This window comes from Capricornis sumatraensis, chromosome 6 (genome assembly GCF_032405125.1).
Source record: "Capricornis sumatraensis isolate serow.1 chromosome 6, serow.2, whole genome shotgun sequence".
In the NCBI taxonomy this organism is placed as follows: domain Eukaryota; kingdom Metazoa; phylum Chordata; class Mammalia; order Artiodactyla; family Bovidae; genus Capricornis; species Capricornis sumatraensis.
In genome coordinates, this window is record NC_091074.1 from 31,972,770 (window position 1) to 31,991,072 (window position 18,303).

The 18,303-nt window shown below is 37.2% G+C and overlaps 1 protein-coding gene across 3 annotated transcripts in view; it reads right to left on the reverse strand.

The window, feature by feature from the left end:
• The window catches only part of FOCAD (focadhesin), a 273,360-nt gene that overhangs the window by 217,329 nt on the left and 37,728 nt on the right, over positions 1–18,303 (reverse strand). For all 3 annotated transcript variants that reach the window (XM_068973925.1, XM_068973926.1, XM_068973924.1), the window contains 2 exons: positions 7,732–7,833; positions 491–695 (listed from right to left, as the gene is read on the reverse strand). In XM_068973925.1, the coding sequence (XP_068830026.1) occupies positions 491–695; positions 7,732–7,833 (307 nt within the window). The remainder of the gene's footprint in view (positions 1–490; positions 696–7,731; positions 7,834–18,303) is intronic.

Genomic DNA, 18,303 nt, shown 5'->3' on the forward strand with positions numbered 1-18,303 from the left:
CCCTTACTAGACTGTGGTCTTTCCAAGAATAAGATCCATACAGGTCACCACATAAGCTATAAGGAAACTTTTGAAAACTGGAATCTAGCCAGCACTCAGATTGTCAAGCCCCCAGGCTGTATGTACTCAGAGAGATGTCTTTTTCCAACTTACACAAAGAGGACTTTTTTTTTTTTAACTTATAACCCTCTCAGTGTCCAGCACAAGGGGAAACTCAGTTCAAAATTATTTTCCCTGAGGAGTCCTTTTTAAAGTTTTCATTCCTACTAATGCTAAAATGGATTATGTTGATTTACATTTCTGCGAATTTAGTTAACGTTGTATACATCAGAGTGAAATCTAGATTTGTTTCCATTATTATCTCCAAAACCCAGAAAGTGTTTCTAAAGCGGTTTGCCATATCACATAGGTTCTATTTTATGTACAACAATAACAATCAATATTTATTAATTTGGATGCCATATTAATGAAAGAGGAGAAAAGGCCTTACCTGCAAACATGGAACCATGTCACAACACAGTTGTAGTATCTGTTGTTCCAATACTGATGGTTGTTCTTTGTCACATGGGACCCGGGGTTTAAGTAAGACTTTGAGCAGAGTTAATCGGAGCTTAGCATATTCTTGTAACTGGGATGGTTCACAATATAGATACCATAGAAATGGTGCCATAATTTGGATACATGAAACTTCAGACCTGCAAGTAAGTCATGTAATGTAGAAGCCAGTCACTGAATTACACAGAGTAGAAACCAGGTGAGAGTCAAGCATCAACTCAGAGTTCATGACATGTCATAAACTATGATACCACTGAGTGCGCCTTTTTATCATGACTCTTCTATTCCTCCACGACCCACCTAAACTCATGCCAAACCGTTGTTTCTACACTGGGGAGAATGACTTAATACCTGGAGCCCATAAGCCTGATGCTCAGGACTAAGAGGGTCTACTTGTACACTAAAATAGCATCGACATCTCCAGGACCAGTCTTTGGTAAACATCAGAATCATCTGAGAACCTTCTGAGAATTTAGACATCAGGATCCCTTTTTCCAAGAGTATGATACAAGCATGCAGTTTTGAAAAAGCTCAATAGGTAAGGTCCTAAGTAAAATACAAAACAAAACTCATACAGACATCCAAGAAGATGATCAACAGTAAATATTTACTTGTCAACTTGTCAGCACTTAGGGTGTGCATGTTACTACCCTTGGTGCCTTTAAATTCAATCAATCTTTGCCACAACCCTATGAAATAAAACTATTATTATCACATTATACAGACACAGAAACTGAGGCAGACAGAAGTGCAGTAATTTGCCAAGTCCACCTAAGTATTTCCCACTCAAAGGAGGAAGACTTTACAAATCTTTCATATCTATTTAGATTATAATACATCCCTATAACTCCAAGTCCAAAGTCACTAAAATGCCAGAATGACCTTTCAGACATAAAAATTTGATCATGTCATTAATCAGCTTGACAGAGTTTATGCTTAAGATAAAGTATTCACAAACTCTTCATAATTTGATCTCTATCTTTCCAATTTCATTTCTTCTTCCTCTCCACTCTCTGCTGAACTACACTAAATTTAGTTCTGATCATCAGTCAAGTCATCTGGGTTTTCTTCTCACCTGCTGTTACATTCATCTGTAACACTCTCCCCTTTCTCCTTTTCCTGTTCCCTCCTCTGCCTAATTTCTATCATCTTTCAGTTCTCCCCTTTAAAGGACTTCCTGAGGGCCTTCCCTGACACACAGCCTTGGTCAAATCCCCATTGTGTGCTTGCACAGCATAATGAATTTATTGTCATTATTTATTTATATCTCCATCCCCTGCTAGACTATCAGTCAATAAGGGCATGAATCATGGGTTTCTGTTTAATGCTGTATTACCAATAAGCATGCACACTAGGCCCTCAGAGACGCTCAATCATTAAATTAATTGATTCATTTACACTGTCACAGAGTAGTTTTATAATTACCATGCATTGATGAAATAAAATATCATGATTTTATTTAAATATTTTTCATATTTATTATAAGTAAGTTTTTATTAGATAAGATACAAAGATGAAACAGGCATTATCTAGCCTTAAGAAGCATGTAGTCTAACAGGGACCATCAACTCTATTCCTGGACTAGAGAATACAAAGTGAAAAAGGTGCTAAAAGAAAGGTATAAGGTGCAATACTTAATGGAGGAAATTGGTATGTAAATCATGACTGATGACATTAATTTTATAATGCTATACATTCCACAGCTATGTGATTTCAAAACACCATTAACACTAGTAAAAATTTAAAAGTTACCAAATTGTTAAGATGTAACCTATTCATTCATTCATTTATTCCCTTCACAAAATTTGCTGAGCTCCTACAGATATCTTCACTCTTCTATCTGCTAGAAACAAAATTAAACACATGCTCTGACAGAGCTGATAATCTGGAGGAAGTTGGTTTTTTTTTTTCTCCTCATCAGCACCAATACTTACACAATCTATAAAAAAAAACCAAAAGGATTTGTGAGTTCATAATTATGAATGAAACATTAATAATTGTCTTTATTGCAATACCTACTATAGGAAACTAAAAAAACTTTCATAGATCAAGCAAGTAGATGATGTATATATGGATTAGACTATGAAACAGAAAAGAGACTTAAAAAACATTGTTCCCCCATCTCTCTCCAATAATATACTCCCCAAAGAATAAATACTAGCCAGTTGGTAAACAATAGTTAGAACTGGACATGGAACAACAGACTGGTTCCAAATAGGAAAAGGAGTACGTCAAGGCTATATATTGTCACCCTGCTTATTTAACTTATATGCAGAGTACATCATGAGAAACGCTGGACTGGAAGAAGCACAAGCTGGAATCAAGATTGCCAGGAGAAATATCAATAACCTCAGATATGCAGATGTTACCACCCTTTTGGAAGAAAGTGAAGAAAAACTAAAGAGCCTCTTGATGAAAGTGAAAGTGGAGAGTGAAAAAGTTGGCTTAAAGCTCAACATTCAGAAAACTAAGATCATGGCATACAGCCCCATCATTTCATGGGAAATAGATGGGGAAACAGTGGAAACAGTGGCTGACTTTAATTTTTGGAGCTCCAAAATCACTGCAGATGGTGATTGCAGCCATGAAATTAAAAGACACTTACTCCTTGGAAGAAAAGTTATGACCAACCTAGACAGCGTATTAAAAAGCAGAGACATTACTTTGCCAACAAAGGTCCATCTTTAAGGCTATGGTTTTTCCAGTGGTCATGTATGGATGTGAGAGTTGGACTATAAAGAAAGCTGAGCACCGAAGAATTGATGCTTTTGAACTGTGGTGTTGGAGAAGACTCTTGAGAGTCCCTTGCACTACAAGGAGATCCAACCAGTCCATCCTAAAGGAGATCAGTCCTGGGTGTTCATTGGAAGGAGTGATGTTGAAACTGAAACTCCAGTACTTTGGCCACCTGATGAGAAGAGCTATCTCATTGGAAAAGACCCTGATGCAGAGAAAGATTGAAGGCGTGAGGAGAAGGGCATAAAAGAGGATGAGACGGTTGGATGGCATCACTGACTCAATGGTCATGAGTTTGAGTAAACTCCGGGAGTTGGTGATGGACAGGGAGGCCTGGCGTGCTATAGTCCATGGGGTCACAAAGAGTTGCACACGACTGAACTGGATTGAACTGAGGTGTTAAGAACATCCATAAAGAGCTTATTAGTTTTCTCCTGCTTTGAGGTGCTAAAGGTGAAATGGAAGGTTCGTGCAAAGAAAAGTATTTCCAAGGTGTTATTATTTGACACTAAAAGCATAATGTTGAGCTTTCCTAGGAAATATACTATCTAAAATCTCTATGCTTAATCTGTTCTGATCTAGATATTGCATTTCCTATGTGACCAACCTAGACAGCATATTAAAAAGCAGAGACATTACTTTGCCGACTAAGGTCCGTCTAGTCAAGGCTATGGTTTTTCCAGTGGTCATGCATGGATGTGAGAGTTGGACTGTGAAGAAAGCTGAGTGCCGAAGAATTGATGCTTTTGAACTGTGGTGTTGGAGAAGACTCTTGAGAGTCCCTTGGACAGCAAGGAGATCCAACCAATCCATTCTGAAGGAGATCAGTCCTGGGTGTTCTTTTGGAAGGACTGATGCTAAAGCTGAAACTCCAGTACTTTGGCCACCTCATGCGAAGAACTGACTCATTGGAAAAGATTCTAATGCTGGGAGGGATTGGGGGCAGGAGGAGAAGGGGACAACAGAGGGTGAGACGGCTGGAAGGCATCACCGACTCTATGGTCATGAATTTGAGTGAACTCCGGGAGTTGGTGATGGTCAGGGAGGCCTGCCGTGCTGTGATTCATGGGGTCGCAAAGAGTCGGGCACGACTGAGCGACTGAACTGAACTGAACTGAACTGATGTGCTATCTGATGATTTACTATCAATGCTGTAGAGTATGAAATCAACTGGTCTTAAGGAGAAAAGGAAAATAAAACAGATAACCTGAAATCCCAAAGTGACTAAGTGTGTTTAAAAATGTAACCTATTGTGCATGTTTACAAACAAGGCTTTCACATGTATGTTCAACAAGGAGGGAGAAATAGTGGGGAAAGACTTGGAATAAGAGTCAAAAGACTGAGGCTTAGGGCCCAACTCTGCCAACTGACTAGCCACGTGACCTTGAGCAAATCATTTAGTGTTGCTCTCCTTAGTTCCCTCTCTGAAAAACTATGTGTTAGCCTAGTTAATCTTGAAAAAGCCACACTTAAACTCCATGTGTGTTAGTTGCTCAGTCATGTCCGACTCTTTGCAACCCCATGGACTATAGCTCGCTAGATTCCTCTGTCCATGGGATTCTCCAGGCAAGAATCCTGGAGTGGGTTGCCATTTCCTTCTCCAAAACACCATGACATCATTGTCAATTTACCCAATTCTGAGTTCTATAGAGATGAAGTCTTGACATCAGAGGCCTTCTACAAATGAGTACAGAATTTAACTAGAGAATCACATCCCCAAAAATCTAGCATGAAGATATACTGCTATTTCAGGACATCTACATTCTATTAAAAATGAAACCAAAAGCTATTCTAACCAACAATTCCTAAGACAGAAAGGTCTAGGATACTAGCTATCATCACAATATTTTGCCTCCCTCCTGTAGTTGTGAATCACCATTTATATTCTTACTAAATTACCAAATTTCCTTATCTTCTAAATGTAAAAGCTACTAATCTAACTCACTCTAAAATTAAGTCTCAGGAAACTAACTGTCTGCTGAAAATGCAACCAGAATTATCAATTTCATCTTGCAAAAAATAGTCTCATGGTGCAAAAGTAGAAATGAGACAATGAAATTCTTTGCAAAGAAATATAAAATTATTTAGAACTTCTAAAAAGCTCTAGATAGCATACTCTAACACCTCAGAATTCAAATGAAAGGATTAAGTCAATAAAAGCTTATCAGTAAATAAATCAAAATCAATAAATAATCTTTTCTCCTTATGAACATCTGGACATTATCATTAGAAGAACTACTTCCAAATTCCAAAATAATACTCCTTTGAAATGAAAACAACTAAAATGTAATTTAATAATTTGCTAACTGAAGCATGAGACAAGTGAGATATTTGTAAGGATTACCCTAAAAAGAAGCTTAATAACAGATTTGGCACGTAAGCAGCACATCTTTTATAAAATATCCCAATCTATTTAACAAGAGAAATTTCATTAAACAAATGTTTAGAGATTTGTTAATTTTGCTTTCTGATATGGATGAACAAAGACGTTTTTAGTACATATTAATATCTTATCTTTGAAAATGCAGTCATGGGTGAGGGAAGAGAAGATGATAATGTTTATTTTAAGATATTTATTCAATTGTTACAGAGATTTTTCTCACTGGCAGATTCCAAGGTTCTCTACATCTCTTTCAAGCTTCTTCTGACAGTATATCCTGCCTGGAAATTCTATCTAAAATTGAAGTTAAAGACTCCAAAATGGAATTCTAATAAATTGTATCTATAGGACATTCGAAGACCTTCAAGAACAAGAACATTTGAATATAGCTAGTGTGGGAAATGTAGCTCAGCCATTGGACTACATGGTCAATGGTCCTATCCTATCATGACCTTGTACGGGAGTACTAAGCAAGCTGTTAGATATTATATTTTAGGAGCCACTGTATAACCCACTGCCTGGGCCCCACCAATCTGTGAGCCTCCTGTGTATACATATATACTTTGAACATTTGTAAGCACCTAAACTGTGCCAGGCATTGTTAACATAAAGAATACTAAGACACAGTTCCTGCCCTCAAGAAAGTCTCGGTTAATGGAGGATACTAATTATAAGACAAGGTAATAAATATAATGATGTCAGAAATCACAACTAAAGTTATTAATTTAGCTTGTGGTAAGTAAACACTTCCTGAGAGAGACAATTCCTAAAAAGAGATTTAAAATAGAGAAAGTAATCAAGAAAGGGCTAGTTAGACAAAGGATGTGATGAGATTCAAGACAGTAAAGTAGAAATTAATAAGCAAAAGAAGAGGCAAGGGAACAGCACTTCTTGCTGTGTGGAACCAAAGCAAGTCAGTGTATCGCTGGATAAGTAATTCATAAATTATGAGATAAAGGAAGGAGAAAATAAAACTGGTGAAACAGATCATACACAGAGCCTAGTATATGACATAACAGATCTCATCCTGTAGCCCAGGGATTTTCCAACTAGTCCAGAGACCAAACTATTGTTTTCCATTAGAAAGCTGCTGTGAGATATCAATACATTATTTAAAAAAAAAAGAAAGAAAAGAAAACAGTGTGTAAAAACAGAGCTGGGATTTCCCTGGCTGTCCAGTGGTTAAGACCTCACTTTCCAATGCAGGAGATATGTGTTCAATCCTGGTCAGAGTGCTAAGATCCCACATGCCTTATGGCCAAAAAGCCAAAACATAAAACAGAAGCAGTATTGTTTGTTACAAATTCAATAAAGACTTTAAAAACAGTCCACATCAAATTAAAAAACAAAACTTAAAAAAAAAAAAGCTGAAGCAGTGTGAGGGTGTTTCTGTTTAGCCTCTACATTGCAAGTCCAGTTTGAAAATCACAGTGATGGTGACCTAAGCTAGGGAGTGATACAAAGATCTGCTCTCCCGATATGTCACCCTGATGGATGGCTTAGAGAATGGCCTTGAGCAGGATGAGACGGAAGGCAGAGATGCCAGTTAAGAACAGGTGGCAAGAGTCACAGCAAGAGATGTCCACCTGAGCTAATGCCATGGCAACAGAATGGGAGAAAGCTTTGAGGACCACCAGAAGGCAGAAGGCCTTGGTGAAGCTAAACTAGCTGCACATATGGTGGTCATCTGGTCCCAGCTGGCAATACTGCTTAATACCAACTGGCACTGGTTTCTAATAGAGAGATTAACTCACTAATCAATTTCCAGCAGGAAGACCTGTCATCCATATGTACTATGTAGTAGCCTACTGAATATTTCCAATCAACCTTCCCAACTATCCAATGCTTAGCTTCTTCAACAGCAGCTATTCTCATGGTCAATATTTCAACAATGAATAAAACTGGTAGGATTTTTTTTCTCTTAAAAAGAAAACAGAAAACTATATCCTGCTCTAAGACATTTCTGCAGGAGAAAACATTACAATCAAAGCAGCTTAAAAGAAAAACTCTAAAATTAGCATATACTATTCCATCTCCCTAAGTTATTTTTTTTATATTACCTTTCAAGGCATTGCTGGAAAAAAGCTGTCAGCTGCTGCAAAATGACTGGCCAGCAATCAGGTCTGTGCTCAAGAACAGTGATCAAAGGCTGAGGATGGTTTCTGAAAAACACACAAAGTCACACTGGAAGCTGTCATTTCAGGATACACATTTTTAATATCCAAATATAACATGAGAAAAAGCCACTGCCATCTAGAAACTTTTTTTCCAGGATTCATAATTGTCACAGAATCCTCATTTGCTGCCATTTGTTGCAGAGTTGGCTCATTAGGACTATTTTTTTTTAATCTGTTTTCCAGAAACAAGAACCTGAGTCTTAGAAACCCAAATTTGACAGCAGTCTCTGTTGTCTAATAGCTCTATGACTTTGGCCAAGCTCCTCAATCCAGTAGCTCTCTCATTATCCACTCTCTTGATTCCCTCATTCTTGGAAATCTCTTCCTGCTGATGAATCTCTTTCCAGACCTGAAAGATTTCATCTCCTCTAACACTGTCCCAGCCTATAAGCACCATCTCTCTGTCTCTATGGACCTTCACTGGTGGCTCAGCAGTAAACGTGGGCTTGATCCCTGGTCAGAAAGATCCCCTGGTAAAGGGGATGGCAACCCACTCCAGTATTCTTGCCTGGGAAATTCCATGGACAGAGAAGCCTGGCAGGCTACAGCCCATGCGGTCGCAAAGAGTCCGACACAAATGAGCAATTAAAGGACAACTCTGTCTCTGTTTCCATTTACCCCCTTTCTTCTCAATATATAGCTCTGTGTTCCCCTAATATACTTTAGGTAAGGAAAAAGAAAATATTTCTCCCATCTCAAATAACAAACTCTGCAAATTATAAATTCTGAAAATTTCTGTTGAACAAGGACAAATCTTTTTATCTGGGCTCCATCAATCAAGATACCAAAAAGACTATATAAAAGATCTGAAATGTGAAGGATTCTCAAATAATGGGGTTAAAAAAAGAAAAGGGAAAAAGACAAACAAATTATTCTAAGTAGTACAAAAAAGTCTACTGGAAATTGTAAATTCATTAGCTCTTTAAACTATGAAGTACTACACAAAGAATTTTCAGTTATTAGTGATGTGGCTTTTCCTCCAAGAAAAACATTTTTAATTAAAAATGCTACTTATTTTTTTAATGAAGTATAGCTGACTTACAATATTGTGTTAGTTTCAGGTATACAAAAAATGATTCAGTTATACCTAGATACATACATACAAATTCTTTTTTTATTCTTTTCTATTATAGGTTATTATAAGATATTGAACATAGTTCCCTGTGCTATTCAGTAAATCCTATTGTTTATCTATTTTATATACAGTAATATGCATCTATTGATCCCATACTCCCAATTTATCCCTCCCTTATCCTTTATTTGTCAACCACAGTTTGTTTTCTATGTCTGTGAGAATATTTTTGTTTTGTAAATAAGTTCATTTGTACTATTTTTTAGATTTCACATATAAGTGATATCATATAATATGTGTCTTTCTGACTTCATTTATACAATAATCTCTAGGTTGATCAATGTTGCTGCAAATGGTATTATTTCATTATTTTTTTATTCTGTTTTTAACTTTTTATCTTACATTGCAGAATAGTTTATTAAGAATATTTTGGTAGTTTCAGGTATACAGCAAAGTGATTCAGTTATATATATACATGTGTCTATTTTCTCAAATTTTTTAAAAAAATTTAAAATGCTATTTGAAAAAAATTCACACTATATAGATGCATCTATCTTTTTTACATAAAAAGAATTATATACATAATTTTAACTCAGTAATACAGCACTAGCAATGTTTATAAAAAAAAGAAAGAAAAAGATCAGACTATCAGTCACACTCAAATGATTTTTTAAAACTGCCTTCTTGGTGGTTCTCAAAACGTGATCGCCTTCCCAGCAATATCAGCATCACCTGGGAACTTGTTAGAAATGAAAATAAATTCTCAGGCCTCAGCCAGACCTAATAAATAGCTCTCCAGACAATTCTGATGCACTGCTATAAAGCAGTGGTACTCAGCCCGGTTGTGAGTTAGATTAATCTGTGGAGCTCTTTTTAAAATATGAGTGCCCAGGCTTCAATTATACTGGGGTTGCTAGGAGTGGAGCCCATGCATTAGTAATTTTTTAAAATTCTTCTAGCAATTTTGATGTGTTGCCAGAGTTGAAAATTGGTACAAGTTAAAAACCACATAAGAGGGAGGTTTGTAGTTGGGAAGTTTTTCTGATTTCTTTTTTCTCTCTCTTAAACAGAAAATTATGGCAGATATGCCACACTGAAACACTCATGTGAAACACTTCTCTGACACTACTACACAGTTTCTGGGTATTATAACACCATCTCTCTATTCTCTCGTCAACCTCACCTAATCTATCAGCCACTAACTTCAAATGCTGGCAAGCTCCTGTTTGTTAAAGCACAGGCTCTTTCTGAGTGAACAGATTACTGCCATTGCTAAAGGACTGCTCCAAGCAATTCTTTATGCCAAAACTTAAAAATCCTATCAAAATCCCATTTCCAAATTCCAAACTCCTTGGCAGTTAATCCTATCTAGAATCTCCTTCTACCCTAGTTGTTACAGATATTAAGAAAATAAAAACTACAAATCCTAAAAGCCTCTCAGGTATGTCACATCATCTGAACTTCTTAGATTACGAATTCAGCAGGTCATGGTCAAGCAAACATGAATAAAAAGGAAAGAACAGCGACTGTCATTAATTTTAGCTACGGGTTTTCCTTCTGACAAGCACCATACTGAAATGAAGAGCACCAGATATGACCACCCACTAGTCCTCCAGCTAATGGTGGCATTTATGACTATTTAAGAAGAAAATCCAACAAGATACTATAGTTTCTGTGTGATCATGAAACACTTAAGTGCTTTTCAGTACTGTTCCCTTATGTCACCTCCTACCTCTTCCCACTCCTCACGTTTCCTCCTCCAAAGAACTGTTAAGAATCTACCTCCTTTTCAGAGACTCACAGACTTAGACAAAAACTTACGGTTGCTGGGTGGAAGGAAGTGGGGAAGGGACAGTCAGGGAGTTTGGGATGGACATGTACACACTCCTGCATTGAAAATGCATAATCAACATGTGGGTACAGCACACGGAACTCTGCTCAATGTTATGTGGCAACCTGGATGGGAGGGGAGTTAGGAGTAAAATGGATACGTAGGCATGGCTGAGTCCCTTTGATGTTCACCTGAAATTATCACAACATTGTTTGTTACCTGACTATACCCCAACAAAATAAAAAGATTTAAAAAAATTTTTTTTTAATCTATCTCTTTTAAAAACTATAAAGAATGTGTCTCCTTTTAAAAACAGTTTTGTCCAAATTAAATCATATCAACAGAAGTAAAAATCAGTAATTTAGATTAGAAATGATGCATATATCAGCAAACAACTCTATCATACTTTATTAATAGCTTCTACTTTATTGGAATTGTGGGACCCATTGTAACTTTATTGTATGACTAACTTTGTTGGAGGCTCATTCTGCTAGCTTTTGGGTTCAGCAAATTCTATTCAATATCTCAGGCTTAAACTCTAAAGACGAGATTATGTAGAATATAGAATAGGGATTATCCAAATTAATTACTGACTGTGTTGCTGTTTAGTCACTAAGTCGTGTCTAACTCTTTTGCAACCCCATGGACTGTAGTTTGCCAGGCTCCTCAGTCCACGAGATTTCCCAGACAAGAATACTGGAGTGAGTTGACATTTCCTCCTTCAGGGGATCTTCCCAGCTCAGGGATCAAACCCCCATCTTGTGCATTGGCAGGCAGATTCTGTACCACTGAGCCACCAGGGAAGCCGAATTACTGACTTAGACATCTGGAAAATTAATTTTTCCAGATAATTAATTATGTCAGATCCAAATGAAAATCTGTAGGAATAATATACAATATTGATTCCAAGAAATTAAAAACCTTGACAGACAAAAGGAAGTCCAAATTAAGAACACTGAATATTACTGCTGATTAACATTGATTACCATTATACTATTTCAACTTGGTATAACTAAGCTAAAATCAATTATAATTGCCAAAATTCTGTTTTAATACTTTGAATATAATGAAGAAAACAGCTTAGTTTTCCCTTGTGAATCACTACAATGGCACGTGAATGCACCTATAAAATAATACATAAAGCTTTATGGTTTATAGAATGGACGTAGTTTTTAATTCTATCTACTTTATTGTGCAGTTGCCATACATAAAGTTTTCTCAGTCTGGCTCTACTGACATTTGGGGTCAGATTACTCTTTGGCATAGGGGTTGTTCAATACACCACGGGATATTCAGTGGCATTTTTGGCTTCTACCCACTAGATGCTAATAGCATTCAGTCTAGTTACAGGACGATCAAAAATGTCTCTAGACATTACCAGTTTTCCCCTGGGGCCACAATTGCCCCTGGTTAAGAACCACTGAACTAGGTAAAATGGCAAGCACTGTGCAAAGTACAAAACTAACTCAAACATGGTACTGCTGCTGCTGCCGCTGCTAAGTCGCTTCAGTCATGTCCGACTCTGTGCGACCCCAGAAACGGCAGCCCACCAGGCTCCCCCATCCCTGGGATTCTCCAGGCAAGAACACTGGAGTGGGTTGCCATTTCCTTCTCCAATGCATGAAAGTGAAAAGTGAAGTTGCTCAGTCGTGTCCGACTCTTAGGTGACCTCATGGACTGCAGCCCACCAGGCTCCTCCGTCCATGGGATTTTCCAGGCAAGAGTACTGGAGTGGGGTGCCACTGCCTTTTCCAAAACATGGTACTAGCCCTGAGCTATTCAAAAAGACAGTGATTCCACCATTATCCTTCTTTACTAAGCCAAAAGCAATCAATCAATCATGTCCAAAATTTGAAGTTTCTTATGGAAATATAGTCATCCAATAATAACATTAGGTGCACAAAGGTAACAGTACAGTAGAAAATAGAAGACTTAAAATGGAAAGCAAATGTACCATTATTCCTTGCAAAAAACAGAAGCATGTTCCAAAATAAACAAACAGAATTAAATATTATGCATGATAATCTGGGTATGATAGAAAATAGTGTTAATTTCCTATTTAAAATACTATAATTAGCACATTTAAAATATCCAAAGGCTAAGTATAGTTCACTCTTCATATAGTCAAGGAATGATTCTTAAATTTATAGATTATTCAAGATTTTTCTTTCCTTTCCTCTCACTGCTTATTAGCCATTCCATTTCTTCCAAGTACCTCTGAGAAAGGCCAAGGTAAATCTACAAATCAAATTTTACTCGTCATTAGAAGCACTGTTGAGGAATAAAAAAATGTGATACAAAAGAACATCAAAACAAAACCTGGGTTATGCCTTAAAATGTCAATTATCCCCTAAGCTAGTAGTCAAGTCATAAAGAGTAAGTTGGCTACAACACTTTATTCAAAATGATAGATAGGTTGAACATACAATCAACCTGATCACTTGTAAAGCTAACACTGGCAGACAATAAGCTCTATACAATTTTGAAAAGCAAACACAAATGTGGGGCACCAAAGTCATTATGTACATAAGCAGTGCCTACATAGCATCATCCGAATCATTTACTGTTATGCTGCCACATCCACGTCTCAGAAACAAAAACTAGAAGTGGAGAAGTGATGTGAAATAGTGGAGGGAAAACATTGAATTAAAGGAAAGAATCAAGCATTCCAAATTCACCTTCTGTCTCTGCAAACACACTGTGTGATCTCAAGGAAGAGAATTAACCTCTCTTGATTGGGTAAGAGTTTCTTCAGCTGTAAAATGAGGAAACCAGACTAAGTACCTTCCAGGGCTAAAGTTCTATAACCCAAGTCACCCATTAAAGCCCTAACCTTTGAACTGCTCAAGATCAGAGGTGGAACCAAAGCCTGTAAAGGCAGAAAGCAATAAAGATGACTCTCAACTATTAATAATTCTATGCCAAGTTTAAACAGCCCTAAGGCCAACATCTAATAAAACCTAAGGCCTCAAAACAGTGGTCTCCTATTTTTATCTCAAATAAATAAATCACCCTATATTTTTCATTTCAGAAATGCAGTACTGTATCCAGAATAAGCCCACAGAAAATTTCAAATCAGAATTTCCTAACTCTTAAGACATCCATCCAATAGGTTCTGCTTTCTTCTTAAAAGAGAATAACATTGTTTGTAAAGACTGAAGTCAATATAAAACAGGCAACCAGGTCACCCTTCATTGGCCTCTGGTGCCTCTAATTTCTCCTTCATTCTGTGGTTTATAACATTTGTTGTTTTCCTGCCACAGATGAGCCAATTTGCTGTATGTTCTTTGGCACTTGCCCATTTCATAATTTGTAAATGTTTTAATTGTCATTTTAAGTAAAGCATTTAACACAGTACCTAACACAAAGAATACTTTGTAAATGTGGTTCTATTATGATTATCATGCAGATAAATTTGATTCTTAAATAGAGCATAAGCAGCTTGAAAGCTGGGTCTCTATCTTCTTACTTTTATGCTTCCCTTTCAGTGCCTAATGCACATTTTAAATAAATGTAACAAACACACACTTTTCCCAAAGCACCTTTTTAAACTCTCTGAGTGGATCATGAAAAACCAATATCACAACCCCTCTAAGTACACTGTTTCAAAGTTAACAACGTTCAGAGGAAAAACAAAGCACAGAAGAAGCAGGCAGAGTTCCTACCTAACACTTCAGGACTCCCTACCCTTTAATAACATTGTCAACAACACAGAGCAGTGCATGCATCTTAACAGACTGGAGTGCGGGAAGGAATAAATGAAAAATTCGTGGTTCCACCAGACTAGCACAGAGACAACAATAAAATAAGGTATGTAACTAGATTCACCTTTCCAAGTACAAATGCATCAATCTTAATAGAAAAGAAGGAGTTAAAAAAAGAGTAGTCTTGCAGTAGGCAAATCAAAAAGCAAAAGTTATTTGTAACCTTTAGGTCACCTCAACCTTTCTGCTACATCTCTAAGTGTAGGAAAGCTATGATTTGATTTATATCACAAAGTCAGTGATAGACACAGATTGCCTTTTCTGTGTGAGGAAACAATGCCTGCAGTCACCATGCATTTTCATGTATGCAGCTGTGACCCCGGCGCTTTCAGAAGCATAGCATAGCACTTACTACATCAAATATGCATTTTAAAAGCATTTCTCTACCTGCTCTGAATTTTGATTTGAAAATGTTGGTTAGAAGCCAAAGTAGGGTTAAAAAAAGAGAAAAAAAAAATAAAGCTCTGCAGATTTTAAGATAAAAATGAATAAAAATTGATTCCACAATAAATATTACTATGAAAAAAGAAAAATTAAATGATAACAGTGAATCCTTATCTATCCTATGCAGTCTTAAGACAAATGCATTTCATCCATGCCAGAAAAAGAAGACTTGGAACAAAAAAAGTTTAATTTTGACATTTTTTATTAATTTCCTTTTTTCTTTGGGTCTATAATGCAGAAAGGGAGAAGATAAGATTTCTTCGAAAAGAGACTTCATATTACAATGGTTCTGCCCTCATAGTGAACCTTTCCCACGACTCCTATTTTGAGAGGCAGGGTTTTAACACAAAGATGTCTGCCAATGTCAGAAGGCTAGAACTATTTTAGGTACTAGTTGGTGGCTAGGGGAAACATACAGACACACAGGGGTTCAAAACATCTATTATTAAGTTACATCCTTGATTGGGAAAGAAAAGAAACTAGAGATAAGATAAATAGGCTAATAAGGTAAAAATCAAGATATATTGTGCTCTTAAAGACACTTACCAGCAAGTCACCATACCAATTTTTAAACTAAGCATGTGCACTTAGCAGGATTTATAAAATATTTCCTGGTGGCAACCGCTAACTGGAAGATAGTGTATGTACAAATTATTCTTTAGGTCTGATTTTTAAACACCAAGTGTAAACCCCAGGTGACTGGAACCATGAACTGTGAACAAAGACTCCCCTGGCTGGGAAAGATGAGGGAAAAGAAGTGAAAACGGAAGCAAAACATGCAATTTGACACTAAGAATCAAGTCATATATGATGTCCACATCTAAAGCTTATCTGTATCTCCACTGCCATTAGTAAATCTGAAAGGAGCGGTAGAGTTGGGAAATTACCATTTTGAAATTATCTCAGTGAAAATTAATAGGGAGGGGGGAGCTGTGAGTTTAATGAGGAACACGATATATTTTGGTCTCATAGCATCTTTTCCACAGACTGCTTATTAGGTACAAGAAGATGGTAACTACACAGTAGAGAAACCAGATATTACCTTGATAGGGTAATGAAAATTAAAATCACCAATGAAAGGCAAGATGGACATCAGTGTCTCCAGACGAGATGTCCTGAGAAAGGCACAGCAACACTTTCACAGTATTCGAAAATGTCAATGTCATAAAAGATAAAGGATGAGATAATTCCAAGTTTTAAAAGACTAAAAAGATATGACAGTTAAAGGCAACATCTGCTCCTAAACTGGAGCCCGTACACTAAAAATAAAAAGGAAAGAGGTATGAAAGGACGTTATTAAGCCAAATGGCAAAACTAGGATATGGATTATAGGTAAAAGTGTTACATGAACATTAAATTTTCGTGATCTGATAACTGTACTCTGGTTATATAGAGAATATCCTTGTTCTTAGAAAACATACCCTACTGAATATGTACAATCTACTCTCCAATAGTTTTTAATTCTATAGAGAGAAGGATAATGAGAATGTGGAAAATCAGTGAATTAGGGTAAATGCCAGATGGAAATTTTCTGTACTATTCTTGCACCTTTTCTGGAACTTTAAAATTCTTTCCAAATAAGTTTAAAAAATAAAACTTTCAATGACTTCCCACTACTCTTTAAAGAAAACCCAAAGTCTCTACCATGGCTCACATCTTCTAGGCCATGTCTAACTCTTCTGAGCCTCTGTCTTGGCCTCTTCCTCCCTTAAACACTAAGCTCCAGGCGCCCCGCCTCCTGTTAGTTCCTCAAGGGCACCAGGCCCTCACAAAGCAGCAGCTAAGCACATGCTTTTCCCTAGATCTGAGACGCTCTGCACTCTTCGCACAGCCAATTCCATCTCACCCACCAAAATGGAAAGAAGAGACAATGCAAAAAGAGTTTAATGCTAAGAAGTGACTTTCGCTTTTCAGGGGGAAAAAAGGTATGAACCACAAAGTACTTCAACCTTCAGGACACACATCTCTAAGATCTTAAAATTAACTCTACATCTAAATAAACTCATAACACCACACAAACAGATATGCAAATACTGACAGAGTAAACAAGTTTCATCTACTCAGGGTATAATCATCCACTGCTATTGGCCTAATCACCCATTTCAGAGCATACCATATGCCCAAAACATTTAATATTCCCTTATTTCAGAAAGTACAGCTTGATGTTGATCAGACCAACTCTTCCCATAAACAAGATTCTCAACATGTGATATTTGTGCATGTCAGCCACTGTCTGGCACATCAGAATAACGTACAAATTCTGGAACAAGCAGTTACCGCTCATGAATTCACAGCTATTTCCTCACTTCAGCTGAGGGAAGAGAGATCTTAAAAAGACTGCCATAATATGAATACATAGAGGAAAAATTAAAAGCAAGAGTACATGATAAAATTTTAAGAGAAAAAAATGGCATATTACAAAGAAAATGAGCCTCTCATAATTAATGAATCTTAAAATTGTAGTTTGGGCTTCCTTGGTGGCTCAGTGGTAAAAACTCACCTGCCAATGCACAGGTTCAATCGCTAGGTGGAAGGATCCCCTGGAGGAGGAAATTGCAACCCACTTCACTGTTCTTGCCTAGGAAATCTCATGGACAGAGGAGCCTGGTGAGCTACAGTACATGGATTCACAAAAGAATCAGATGTAACTTAGTGACTAAACAATAACAACAACAAAATTTAGTCATTCTTTTTTATAATCAAAATACCAGGCAAACGCTGGTTCTCTGCTGCACTTCCTGTATGGTCAATGTTATAGAGCACTGCTGCTGCTGCTGCTGCTAAGTTGCTTCAGTCGTGTCCAACTCTGTGTGACCCCATAGACAGCAGCCCACCAGGCTCCCCCGTCCCTGGGATTCTCCAGGCAAGAACACTGGAGTGGGTTGCCATTTCCTTCTCCAAAGCATGAAAGTGAAACGTGAAAGTGAAGTCGCTCAGTCCTGCCTGACTCTTAGCAACTCCATGGACTGCAGCCCACCAGGCTCCTCCGCCCATGGGATTTTCCAGGCAAGAGTACTGGAGTGAAATAACTTAAAGATAAGTGTTTATAACAAAGTGGAGTTTAAGCTAACAAGAAGAAAATTTAGCCCAAACAAAAAATGGGCGGGGAAAAATAAGCCTGAAATAGAGGATATCTTAGTGGTCATCTTTTATGTTTTTTAAGTAATTAAACTAAAAATTGTTCACGGATTAAAAAAAGGTGGGGGGAGTGGTTAAAGTTTTTGAAAACAGTTAAATGTCTAAAGCAGAGGTCACAAACGATTGCCCTTGGATTGCATCTTGTGAGCAGATGTGTTCGGTCTGCCAACTCTGTATTTTGAAAAATTGGAATTGTTTTCCAACAT